A 14,523-nucleotide genomic window follows, 5' to 3' on the forward strand; every position below is an offset into this window, starting at 1 on the left:
ATACTAACTGGAGGCTGACAAACACCTCAACAGTACTAAGAGACAAGTGGCTCAGTGATGGTGTAGTGTTCTAATCATCAAATCCAGTCACTGCCATCTTTTTGAAGAGAGAATAGTGATATGTCATCCAGCAGATGGCTCAGGGAGTACATATGTCATCTGTGTGATCCACAGGTCAACAGTTCAAATCCACCCTTTTTACTGTGAAGCTTTCTTTTGCAGACTGACGTCAAGAAGAACAAGTTAAAAACAGAGTCAGTGTCCCGTTAAAGTGGGGTGGAGGATAACTCATATGATATCTGTAGTATAACTAAGGATTGTGCAGGCACAGGCACCACCAACTATTTTGTGAGAGAATATATAGACACCCAGATAAGAGAAAAAGACACCATCACAGCAACTATCAGATAGCTCAATAGGTTGAGATGCTGTACGTAAGATCCTGAGGGCGGCAGTTCAAACTCCACTGTGTTCTTTACGGGGAAGCTTTCCTTTGCAGAATAAATACCAGAAGAATAACTTAAAAGAACAACAGAAAGCAGAGAGAATCATCCTGGTAAATTGAGACCATGGTTAGATTAGGCTACATGATATTCATAAAATATTGTGAAGGAGTGTGCTGGTTCGAATCCAGTCACGACCGCCTGGTTCATATCTCTTTTGAACTAACTATCTGTATCATCATTATTATTATTATGTAACATTGAAAGACAGACGAACGTCCACACAGGTCAGAACACCCAAAGAAATGTATACAAAAGGGGTTTCAGTTCATTCTAGTAGATCTAGGTGTGCTTAAGAACAAACCAAAGATGTAACTGCCGCTAAAGTGACATTTTCAAGATGGTCAGTGTCCAAGATGGCTTGCATGAGCCTATATTATGGAGGCTATATTACTATACAACCTAGAAAGGTGGTTTTGGTGTCCAACCCTAGATTCTGGGGCTCAGGGAATGTGACGGAATCATTGAAATTACCATCAGTTATTCATTCATTGCCAAATACAAGATGGCATCCTTCCCAAGGTGATTCTAATAAATTGCATAAAAACGGCATACGATAAAATCTTTTTTATAAACAACACATTACACAATTACCTTTCCTCAAAAATGCCTACACGATTTACATTGTTGGCATTTAGGGTCCTAACTAAAACAAGACGGATAACAAACCAGTGTGTGTGCAGGACAGGTCACCACACGCAAATGAAAACCCAAAGTTAACAAAAGCCACTTGTTTTAATTGGATTTCTTTTAACATTTTCATAGAAAAAATCCTTTGAGATTGTCCTTTCATCCGAGTCAATAAAAAAACAAGAAAACACACAACCAGGCAGACGCATTATCGGATTACACTGTGTGTGTGTGTGTGTGTGTGTGTGTGTGTGTGTGTGTGTGTGTGTGTGTGTGTGTGTGTGTGTGTGTGTGTGTGTGTTCTACACTAAATGTATTTAACTCCTCCTTTTGACATGACTGAAGACAAACAGAAAAAACTAAAGGAAGAATCCTCACTCTCTCATTCACACACAGACACGTTTGTACAACTGGATGTGTGAGGATCGTTGTCACCGACAGTCCTTCAAACCCTCTTGAAGGAACCAGCAAACATGACTGCAATGTCTGGGTAAAAGAAACAACAACAGAGGCACAGCCAAGTCCATTGGTCCATTGTTCTCCCGCCACGCTAACTGACTCTACAGCGCCCCCTCTGCCACCCTCCTGAACAGCGCGCGCCTCTGCTGCGCGGTCATGTTCTCGCAGCTGTCCATCAGGTTGGCGATGACCAGAGTCCTCTGGACGCTGGACGACTTGACCCACAGCCGGCCGTTCAGACCGATCACCAGCTCACATGGAAACAGCTGCTCCAGGTCCCTCACAATGTCCTTCTGAGGAGACAGCAGTCTGCAAGGGGACAGACAGACAGGTCAGTCACTATGTCCCTCTGAGGAGACAGACAGGTCAGTCATTATGTCCCTCTGAGGAGACAGACAGGTCAGTCACAATGTCCCTCTGAGGAGACAGACAGGTCAGTCACAATGTCCCTCTGAGGAGACAGCAGTCTGCAAGGAGACAGACAGACAGATCGATTGAGTATTTTATTAGACAAAAAAGGAGAACAGTAAAACAGGTCAGTCACTATTAGGGGTGGGCGATATGGAAAAATACAATATCACAATATTTTCCCAAGCTGAATTCACGATACACGATTTTATCACAATTCTTTTTCACGTTGGTTTTTATGGTTATTTTTCACGTTACTTGACAAACTAGACTCTCTGGGTTCCTTTTGGGAGGTTGAAATTGAACTTTACAAGTATCTAACTCCAACAGTATACAAATGAATCAGGGTCCATTTGGTTTCATTTGTATACTGTCAGAGTTAAGTGGAGACCTTGACATTTTAAAGTTTGAGAACTGAGGATTTTGACCAAAATGCAGGTTTAAATTGAATTCTGCAATGAATCTCTGTATTAATGATTAAACAGGATTTCTTACAAGGCTCCCACATTGTATCACGATATATACGATATCTCTGAAAAGGCATATCGTGGAGACATTGTATCGTCTCAACAATAATTATCACCATATCGCCCACCCCTAGTCATTATGCCCCTCTGAGCAGAGCCCTGTACGGAGGGTTCTGCCACCTACGTCCACTTCATGGGGAGAGTGAGTTCAATGGCGGCTCGGGAGGAGCTTCTAAAGTGACAAATCTCTGAACCGGAAGTTTACACACAGAGTCACACAGCAGTTAAGGTTACAGGACAGTAAGAAAAAGAAAAAGGACAGACGTGTGCAGCCGAGCGACAAAAAACAAACAAGAAAGAAGAATCAACAATACAGGAGTATCAACCATACAGAGCAACTATAAGTTAAAATATATACAAATAAAGTGTCAAGATCAGTAGAAAAGACACAACACAACAAAAAAATAGTAGTACCTAAAGTTTCTATAATGGATTGCAATTTTAAAGGACTTTTCTAAGCATATTGCAAACTCAAAGAACTTACAATGGTCCATTCATTCAAACATAAGGAACTACTTATCAACGCAGTGCCAAAAAATACACACATATATACAGTAGGCCTATACATAAGTGTCCGCACCAAGACAATAATAATAATGCTTAGCCTAAAAACCTAAAAAGTGCAGAGCCAAAAAAAAAAGTGTCCAAAATGTCAGTGCCAAGAAGTGACCAGTGCTGAGAGCAGCTGCTCAAGGTATGAACAAACATCATTTTCTAACGACTGTGACCTGTATAAAAATAATCGATTCAGACACATGAAAGAAAACACATCACAGGTTATTTCCGGATATCTTGTTTTCTGATTTGCAAACGATATAATTATATTGGCGTCCCGAAAGAGCAAAATAATATTTTTTGAGCCGGCAGTATCGGGAGAATTGGTTAGCAAGCTGGTAATAACTGACTCATGATAACAGAGAGTACATGCCTTTCACTGACTTACTTTCACCTGCCACTTGGTGGTGCTATTGTCCATGTTATCAATGTCAATGACTACAGTGAATAGCCAGTGTAAGGCAACAGCAAAGAGGTTTGGTGTAGAGGGGAAGAAGAGCAGTCACGTTTATTAAGTATTGATGGTTCAAGTGGTTAAATATCTGAAAACACAAATTGACATGAATCCAAAATACACTGATGATTGTGCGGTCAAACAATTAAACTATATGGAATCTATGAAAAGGTTACTGGGGGTCCCTGCTTCATCTCTCTCTCAGCTATAAGGGGTCATTGGCCTGCATTAATGACATGACAGTGTGGTAGTGGTCAGTGTACCTGCGGACCAGTCCCAAGGAGACTTTAAACATCAGCCCCCCCTCTCCAAACACCCCCATCCCGTTGGAGCGGCCGCTGCTGTCCATACACACCAGCTCTGGTTCCATGTCCTTGTTGGCAATGAGGAACTGACAGTACACCAGGTCTCCTACCTGAAACACACAAACACAGGCTTCAAAATGAGTAGTTCACACCAGAGCATGTGAGCGGAGCGCGAGCGGAGCGGGCCGTTTTTGACGTGAGCGAGCGACTTTTCAAATGGGTCCGAGCGGCTTTGGAGCGAGGATTTTCCTCCACTCTGTGGAGCGCCGACCTCCTCCGCTCCAAGCCAACCCTGTTGGGGCCGCGCGCTGCATGTTTCCAACAAAACAATGCTGTACTAGTGGCTGTGCAGTGCAGCCATGTCGGACCGCGGAGAGGAGAACAGACAGAGAATTCCCTTAATCACGATTTCACTCAAGTCAAATGTATTTATATCATCCACACATGTAGGCTATGTTTATAATAAATAGCCTACCTTGTGTCAGTTAAGTTATATATCACCAGCCAGTCAACGGATACGATTTGAATCAAGTGAGACTGATTTGGCTGAATGAAAAACACACGCCACGAGTCGCCTCCCTCTCTCGGTTGTGGTGATAAATCAATAACCAACTGGATTTAATATTGCCCGTCTTATTAAAAAATACAATGCCTTAGATTAGATGGCGTCTTTTGTAACAGTGAAGGGAGCATATATCGCGCATGAGACGGTTTAGCCCGGATATGCCCATGATGGGAATCACAGTGATAGAGCAGTGGCTCTCAAAACTGTTGTCTCGGGTCACCCCAGTAAATAACTTTTTCATCCATGTCACCTAAATGACATTGTTACTTTACAGCACCTTACATTCATGTCATATTACGGTAATGTAAATCTTTCCCCCTAAGATACAGTTTATGTCACAAGGAAAACTCCCTTCCCATTGTAGCAGAATCGGGAGCAGTACTGTCTGGCACCTGCCGCCGAAAGGGAAAACAAGGCACAGGCTGTCCAAATAAGCCATTTAAACTGTTTTCCCAACCCAGACGTAAGACCCAGATAATCATACTCTGGGAGCCTGGAACTACCTTTACTTTTTGGATACGATGTCATGAAAAGGGTGATCTACCTCGCCGTGGAGGAATTCCACCGCATCATTTCATCTCGGAGCACAACAGTTGTACAGCGGAGGGTGAGGTTCTATATGGGGCTAGGGTTGGGCTAGCTCTGGTCCATCGCGTCACCTCCAGTGACGCTCTGACAGACCCGTCGGCAAATGAATAGACCGCGTTTTCTCAGCCCCTACCAGCGCTCAACTTGAGTCAAAATAAACAAAACTACTTCACTACTCAGTCAAACCAAAGGTAGTTTTGCGTTGTTGAAAGTCTATTCTCCGCGGTGGTGAACCCCTCAGCCTCAGCACCCCACCTACTCTGTAAAATACATTATTTTTGTCATGAAATAAAACGCACCCACCTCGAGCCACCCAGCGGCCACCGCAGATACAATGGTTCACATCACAACCCGGAAATAAGTGGCGGTCGAGTTGGATGCACTTTATTTCATGCCAAAAATAGTGTATTTTGCTGATTGGGTGGGGTGCTGAGGGGTTCACCACCGTGGAGAACAGACTTTCAACAACGCAAAAACGCAAAACTACCTTTGGTTTGGTGAGTAGTTAAGTAGTTTTGTTTATTTTGACTCAAGTTGAGCGCTCGTAGGGGCTGAGAAAACGCGGTCTATTCATTTGCCAACGGGTCTGTCAGAGCCGCGCAGGGAAAGCCAAAAGAAATCCCAGGACTGAAACTTAATTTCAGACCATGTCCCAATATGTGATTTTTGAAACGTGGCACGTGCAGCGTACACCAATATTCGGGGTGTTTCCCTGAAGTTCTGAACTGCCTTCACTGAATGTGTGTGTGCCAATCCATGCTTCCTTTTATAGAAGTATCTTCTGAAGTTATGTTGTATTCTATGCTAGTCTGGCAAATACTCATCTTGAAATTAAAACAGCTTTTTAGTTATAGTTTATTATTTTGCAGATCTTCACTGATCTCAGAAATAGCTGCTATGGAATCCTCAAGACTGAAATCCGTCCCCAGGACTGAGAACTTTAACCCCTGAGAGCGTCACTGGATGGACCAGAGCTAGGGTTGGGCCAGAATGATACAGACAGACAGACAGACAGACAGACAGACAGACAGATACCTGCACATTGGGACGGTTCCTCTTGGTTGCTCCCTCAAAGGCCAGGTATGACAGGGAGGCCTGCTCAGACCCGCCCACATCCACCTTGAAGATGTCTCCTGATTTGGCCGTTATGATGCCAATCACACACTCTCCTTTGGCGGGAACGTACTGACAAGAGGAAACATTAATACACACATGAATAAATAAATGTATTCATTTATTGATGAATGGATACATAAAGAACACACACACACATCAGTCACACAATATGTAAATGTGATATGCACTTACTACGGTTTTGTTTTCGTTTAGTTTTAGTCATAGTCTTTTTTAATAAAATTCCCTTTAGTGTGTCATATTTTAGTTATCTGAAATGTACTTTTAGTCTAGTTTTATAAGTTTAGTACAGTGATTCTCAACCAGTCCAGTGGTCCTTAATGAGGGGGTCCCAGGTTGTCCTGTCTCCAGCTAAACGATGGAGAGTTGGTAACCACATGGACCCTTTATAGATCTATAACTCTTAATTTACAAGAAGTCAATTACCAACAATTAAGAAGAACTGTTATTTTGATCAAGGTTTGCCTCTCCTAAGCTCACACATCAATACAGCATGAAGGAATTGTGGACAAACTCTTTATCTTATCTTATCTTAAATATCTGAAAACACAAATCCAAAATACACTGATGATCGTGCTGTCAAACGATGAAACTATATGGAATCAGATTATCTATGACTATGAACAACAGGGCAGGTTGTGGGTGGTGGGGTCCCTGCTTAATCTCTCTCTTAACTAAGGGGTCCTTGGCCTGAACTATTGGGTTGTGTAGTTGTGTTAGTAGTTTTGGGTATTTTTGCTTGTGTTTGACATGACAGTGAGATACTTGTTGCACTAACTAGCATTGATTGCTATGGTCACTTTTGATTTGGACACTGTACTATTTTGATAGTTGTGTTTAAGGACACTTTATGTGTGTGTGTGTGTGTGTGTGTGTGTGTGTGTGTGTGTGTGTGTGTGTGTATGTATTATTCGTTCCCTCTCTTGATGTACCTTGCTCTTTACTGTACTCTGTTCTTGTTTTTCTTTTTTCTTTTTCTTTTTTCTTACTCTGTAACTTTGTAAATAACCTTATACTACTGCGGTCACGCCATCTACTCTTCAGGAAAAGCTGGTCGCGCTATCCTCACTTCAAAATATGTTGCGCTTCTACACGGCTGTTTACGGTTTGACAAGGGGATGGTGCGTTCAAGGCGAGCTGGTAAATTAGAATTTCTAGACTTTCGAGACCAAGGGTGTATAAAATATGGAACTACATACTATTCAATCGACAGATGCTTTAAATTAGACCCCCCCCCCCCCACATAGTGATGTCAGTAGCTCATATACTGAATGAATATGATGCATAGTAGTGATGTCTGTAGCTCATACTGAATGAATATGATGTATAGAATAGTGATGTCTGTAGCTCATACACTGAATGAATATGATGTATAGAGTAGTGATGTCTGTAGCTCATATACTGAATGAATATGATGCATAGAGTAGTGATGTCTGTAGCTCATACACTGAATGAATATGATGTATAGAGTAGTGATGTCTGTAGCTCATATACTGAATGAATATGATGTATAGTGATGTCTGTAGCTCATATACTGAATGAATATGATGTATATAGTAGTGATGTCTGTAGCTCATATACTGAATGAATATGATGTATAGAGTAGTGATGTCTGTAGCTCATATACTGAATGAATATGATGGCATATAGTAGTGATGTCTGTAGCTCATATACTGAATGAATATGATGGCATAGAGTAGTGATGTCTGTAGCTCATATACTGAATGAATATGATGCATAGAGTAGTGATGTCTGTAGCTCATATACTGAATGAATATGATGTATAGTGATGTCTGTAGCTCATATACTGAATGAATATGATGTATATAGTAGTGATGTCTGTAGCTCATATACTGAATGAATATGATGTATAGAGTAGTGATGTCTGTAGTTCATATACTGAATGAATATGATGTATAGAGTAGTGATGTCTGTAGCTCATATACTGAAAGAATATGATGATGCATAGAGTAGTGATGTCTGTAGCTCATATACTGAATGAATATGATGTAGTGATGTCTGTAGCTCATATACTGAATGAATATGATGTATAGTGATGTCTGTAGCTCATATACTGAATGAATATGATGTATAGTGATGTCTGTAGCTCATATACTGAATGAATATGATGTATAGAGTAGTGATGTCTGTAGCTCATATACTGAATGAATATGATCTATAGAGTAGTGATGTCTGTAGCTCATATACTGAATGAATATGATGCATAGAGTAGTGATGTCTGTAGCTCATCTACTGAATGAATATGATGTATAGTGATGTCTGTAGCTCATATACTGAATGAATATGATGTATAGTGATGTCTGTAGCTCATATACTGAATGAATATAATGTATAGAGTACTGATGTTGTCTGTAGCTCATATACCGAATGAATATGATGTATAGAGTAGTGATGTCTGTAGCTCATATACTGAATGAATATGATCTATAGAGTAGTGATGTCTGTAGCTCATATACTGAATGAATATGATGCATAGAGTAGTGATGTCTGTAGCTCATCTACTGAATGAATATGATGTACAGAGTACTGATGTCTGTAGCTCATATACAGAATGAATATGATGTATAGTGATGTCTGTAGCTCATATATCTTGAGTGGGACTTGGAATCACAATGTCTGGCTTTTGTGGGGCCTTCGCAGCTCCACTCGCATCCGACCAAGGGGCCTCCGCCTCGGACTACAGAGTGGCAGACCCTTCACCCGGGGACCACCTCCAGGGACCCCTGGCGATATACCAGCGCCCCTGGGGATATAGAGACTGAGAACCGGGTGGCGAGGGGCCGACGCCGCTCCTTCTCGCATCCGACCGAGGTGCCTCGGCCGAGGGACCAACCGGGGACCCCCTGGAGCTCCGGGGACCCCCTCGCGCCGCGCCGATTTTTGGACCTCCAATGTTAACTATGATCGGACACATTTTTTTTGAGAAATTCGGGACTTTGACTTCGTAGACCCCCTCGCTATACAGCTAAAAGTATAAAATCTGATACAAATTAAGAAGATTTGTTACCATAAAACAACTATGTCACCTTGTTCATGATGTTCCTAAGTACCTCTAAAAAATATTCCCAAACTGTTTTACTGTGCCAATAATTTATAATAAATTCGACAAATATTACCATAAACCTTCGCTATACAGCTAAAAGTATAAAATCTGATAAAAATTAAGAAGATTTGTTACCATAAAACAACTATGTCACCTTGTTCATGATGTTCCTAAGTACCTCTAAAAAATATTCCCAAACTTTTTTACTGTGCCAATAATTTATAATAAATTCGACAAATATTACCATAATCCATCCGCTATAGAGCAAAAAGTATAAAATCAGATAAAAATCAAAAAGATTTGTTACCATAAACCAACTCTGTCACCTTGTTCATGATGTTCCTGAGTACCTCTAAAAAATATTCCCAAACTTTTTTACTGTGCCAATAATTTATAATAAATTCGACAAATATTACCATAATCCATCCGCTATAGAGCAAAAAGTATAAAATCAGATAAAAATCAAAAAGATTTGTTACCATAAATCAACTCTGTCACCTTGTTCATGATGTTCCTAAGTACCTCTAAAAATATTCCTGACCTGTTTTACTGTGCCAATAATTTATAATAAATTCGACAAATATTACCATAATCCATCCGCTATAGAGCAAAAAGTATAAAATCAGATAAAAATCAAAAAGATTTGTTACCATAAACCAACTCTGTCACCTTGTTCATGATGTTCCTAAGTACCTCTAAAAAATATTCCCAAACTTTTTTACTGTGCCAATAATTTATAATAAATTCGACAAATATTACCATAATCCATCCGCTATAGAGCTAAAAGTATAAAATCAGATAAAAATCAAAAAGATTTGTTACCATAAACCAACTCTGTCACCTTGTTCATGATGTTCCTAAGTACCTCTAAAAAATATTCCCAAACTTTTTTACTGTGCCAATAATTTATAATAAATTCGACAAATGTTACCATAATCCATCCGCTATAGAGCTAAAAGTATAAAATCAGATAAAAATCAAAAAGATTTGTTACCATAAACCAACTCTGTCACCTTGTTCATGATGTTCCTGAGTACCTCTAAAAAATATTCCCAAACTTTTTTACTGTGCCAATAATTTATAATAAATTCGACAAATATTACCATAATCCATCCGCTATAGAGCTAAAAGTATAAAATCAGATAAAAATCAAAAAGATTTGTTACCATAAACCAACTCTGTCACCTTGTTCATGATGTTCCTGAGTACCTCTAAAAAATATTCCCAAACTTTTTTACTGTGCCAATAATTTATAATAAATTCGACAAATATTACCATAATCCATCCGCTATAGAGCAAAAAGTATAAAATCAGATAAAAATCAAAAAGATTTGTTACCATAAACCAACTCTGTCACCTTGTTCATGATGTTCCTAAGTACCTCTAAAAAATATTCCCAAACTTTTTTACTGTGCCAATAATTTATAATAAATTCGACAAATATTACCATAATCCATCCGCTATAGAGCTAAAAGTATAAAATCAGATAAAAATCAAAAAGATTTGTTACCGTAAACCAACTCTGTCACCTTGTTCATGATGTTCCTAAGTACCTCTAAAAAATATTCCCAAACTTTTTTACTGTGCCAATAATTTATAATAAATTCGACAAATATCACCATAATCCATCCGCTATAGAGCTAAAAGTATAAAATCAGATAAAAATCAAAAAGATTTGTTACCATAAACCAACTCTGTCACCTTGTTCATGATGTTCCTGAGTACCTCTAAAAAATATTCCCAAACTTTTTTACTGTGCCAATAATTTATAATAAATTCGACAAATATTACCATAATCCATCCGCTATAGAGCAAAAAGTATAAAATCAGATAAAAATCAAAAAGATTTGTTACCATAAACCAACTCTGTCACCTTGTTCATGATGTTCCTAAGTACCTCTAAAAAATATTCCCAAACTTTTTTACTGTGCCAATAATTTATAATAAATTCGACAAATATTACCATAATCCATCCGCTATAGAGCTAAAAGTATAAAATCAGATAAAAATCAAAAAGATTTGTTACCATAAACCAACTCTGTCACCTTGTTCATGATGTTCCTAAGTACCTCTAAAAAATATTCCCAAACTTTTTTACTGTGCCAATAATTTATAATAAATTCGACAAATATTACCATAATCCATCCGCTATAGAGCTAAAAGTATAAAATCAGATAAAAATCAAAAAGATTTGTTACCATAAACCAACTCTGTCACCTTGTTCATGATGTTCCTAAGTACCTCTAAAAAATATTCCCAACCTTTTTTACTGTGCCAATAATTTATAATAAATTCGACAAATATTACCATAATCCATCCGCTATAGAGCAAAAAGTATAAAATCAGATAAAAATTAAGAAGATTTGTTACCATAAAACAACTATGTCACCTTGTTCATGAGGTTCCTAAGTACCTCCAAAAAATATTCCCAAACTGTTTTACTGTGCCAATAATTTATAATAAATTCTACAAATATTACCATAAACCTTCGCTATACAGCTAAAAGTATAAAATCTGATAAAAATTAAGAAGATTTGTTACCATAAAACAACTATGTCACCTTGTTCATGATGTTCCTAAGTACCTCTAAAAAATATTCCCAAACTTTTTTACTGTGCCAATAATTTATAATAAATTCGACAAATATTACCATAATCCATCCGCTATAGAGCAAAAAAGTATAAAATCAGATAAAAATCAAAAAGATTTGTTACCATAAACCAACTCTGTCACCTTGTTCATGATGTTCCTAAGTACCTCTAAAAAATATTCCCAAACTTTTTTACTGTGCCAATAATTTATAATAAATTCGACAAATATTACCATAATCCATCCGCTATAGAGCAAAAAGTATAAAATCAGATAAAAATCAAAAAGATTTGTTACCATAAACCAACTCTGTCACCTTGTTCATGATGTTCCTGAGTACCTCTAAAAAATATTCCCAAACTTCTTTACTGTGCCAATAATTTATAATAAATTCGGCAAATATTACCATAATCCATCCGCTATAGAGCAAAAAGTATAAAATCAGATAAAAATTAAAAAGATTTGTTACCATAAATCAACTCTGTCACCTTGTTCATGATGTTCCTAAGTACCTCTAAAAATATTCCTGACCTGTTTTACTGTGCCAATAATTTATAATAAATTCGACAAATATTACCATAATCCATCCGCTATAGAGCAAAAAGTATAAAATCAGATAAAAATCAAAACGATTTGTTACCATAAACCAACTCTGTCACCTTGTTCATGATGTTCCTAAGTACCTCTAAAAAATATTCCCAAACTTTTTTACTGTGCCAATAATTTATAATAAATTCGACAAATATTACCATAATCCATCCGCTATAGAGCAAAAAGTATAAAATCAGATAAAAATCAAAAAGATTTGTTACCATAAATCAACTCTGTCACCTTGTTCATGATGTTCCTAAGTACCTCTAAAAAATATTCCCAACCTTTTTTACTGTGCCAATAATTTATAATAAATTCGACAAATATTACCATAATCCATCCGCTATAGAGCAAAAAGTATAAAATCAGATAAAAATTAAGAAGATTTGTTACCATAAAACAACTATGTCACCTTGTTCATGAGGTTCCTAAGTACCTCCAAAAAATATTCCCAAACTGTTTTACTGTGCCAATAATTTATAATAAATTCTACAAATATTACCATAAACCTTCGCTATACAGCTAAAAGTATAAAATCTGATAAAAATTAAGAAGATTTGTTACCATAAAACAACTATGTCACCTTGTTCATGATGTTCCTAAGTACCTCTAAAAAATATTCCCAACCTGTTTTACTGTGCCAATAATTTATAATAAATTCGACAAATATCACCATAAACCTTCGCTATACAGCTAAAAGTATAAACTCTGATAAAAATTAAGATTTGTTACCATAAAACAGCTATGTCATCTTGTTCATGATGTTCCTAAGTACCTCTAAAAAATATTCCCAAACTGTTTTACTGTGCCAATAATTTATAATAAATTCGACAAATATTACCATAAACCTTTGCTATACAGCAAAAAATATAAAAACTCATAAAAATTAAGGATATTTGTTACCATAAAACAACTATGTCACCTTGTTCATGATGTTCCTAAGTACCTCTAAAAAATATTCCCAAACTGTTTTACTGTGCCAATAATTTATAATAAATTCTACAAATATTACCATAAACCTTCGCTATACAGCTAAAAGTATAACATCTGATAAAAATTAAGATTTGTTACCATAAAACAACTGTCACCTTGTTCATGATGTTCCTAAGTACCTCTAAAAAATATTCCCAACCTGTTTTACTGTGCCAATAATTTATAATAAATTCGACAAATATTACCATAAACCTTCGCTATACAGCTAAAAGTATAAAATCTGATAAAAATTAAGAAGATTTGTTACCATAAAACAACTATGTCACCTTGTTCATGATGTTCCTAAGTACCTCGAAAAAATATTCCCAACCTTTTTTACTGTGCCAATAATTTATAATAAATTCGACAAATATCACCATAAACCTTCGCTATACAGCTAAAAGTATAAACTCTGATAAAAATTAAGAAGATTTGTTACCATAAAACAACTATGTCACCTTGTTCATGATGTTCCTAAGTACCTCTAAAAATATTCCCAACCTGTTTTACTGTGCCAATAATTTATAATAAATTCGACAAATATCACCATAAACCTTCGCTATACAGCTAAAAGTATAAACTCTGATAAAAATTAAGAAGATTTGTTACCATAAAACAACTATGTCACCTTGTTCATGATGTTCCTAAGTACCTCTAAAAAATATTCCCAACCTGTTTTACTGTGCCAATAATTTATAATAAATTCGACAAATATCACCATAAACCTTCGCTATACAGCTAAAAGTATAAAATCTGATAAAAATTAAGAAGATTTGTTACCATAAAACAACTATGTCACCTTGTTCATGATGTTCCTAAGTACCTCTAAAAAATATTCCCAACCTGTTTTACTGTGCCAATAATTTATAATAAATTCGACAAATATCACCATAAACCTTCGCTATACAGCTAAAAGTATAAACTCTGATAAAAATTAAGATTTGTTACCATAAAACAGCTATGTCATCTTGTTCATGATGTTCCTAAGTACCTCTAAAAAATATTCCCAAACTGTTTTACTGTGCCAATAATTTATAATAAATTCGACAAATATTACCATAAACCTTTGCTATACAGCAAAAAATATAAAAACTCATAAAAATTAAGGATATTTGTTACCATAAAACAACTATGTCACCTTGTTCATGATGTTCCTAAGTACCTCTAAAAAATATTCCC

At 36.9% G+C, this 14,523-nt stretch overlaps 1 protein-coding gene across 1 annotated transcript in view; it reads right to left on the reverse strand.

Annotated features, from left to right (window-relative positions):
* Positions 1–1,219: 1,219 nt before the first annotated feature.
* LOC308287620 (exosome complex component RRP40-like) overlaps positions 1,220–14,523 on the reverse strand; it is a 33,982-nt gene continuing 20,678 nt past the window's right edge. Inside the window, exons 2-4 of the mRNA XM_080728847.1 lie at positions 6,030–6,179; positions 3,800–3,951; positions 1,220–1,901 (exon numbers count right to left, since the gene is read on the reverse strand). Coding sequence (XP_080584973.1) covers positions 1,694–1,901; positions 3,800–3,951; positions 6,030–6,179 — 510 coding nt within the window. The 3' untranslated portion in view covers positions 1,220–1,693. The remainder of the gene's footprint in view (positions 1,902–3,799; positions 3,952–6,029; positions 6,180–14,523) is intronic.

Source organism: Nannobrachium achirus (assembly GCF_963921795.1).
Source record: "Nannobrachium achirus genome assembly, chromosome: 6".
NCBI lineage: Eukaryota > Metazoa > Chordata > Actinopteri > Myctophiformes > Myctophidae > Nannobrachium > Nannobrachium achirus.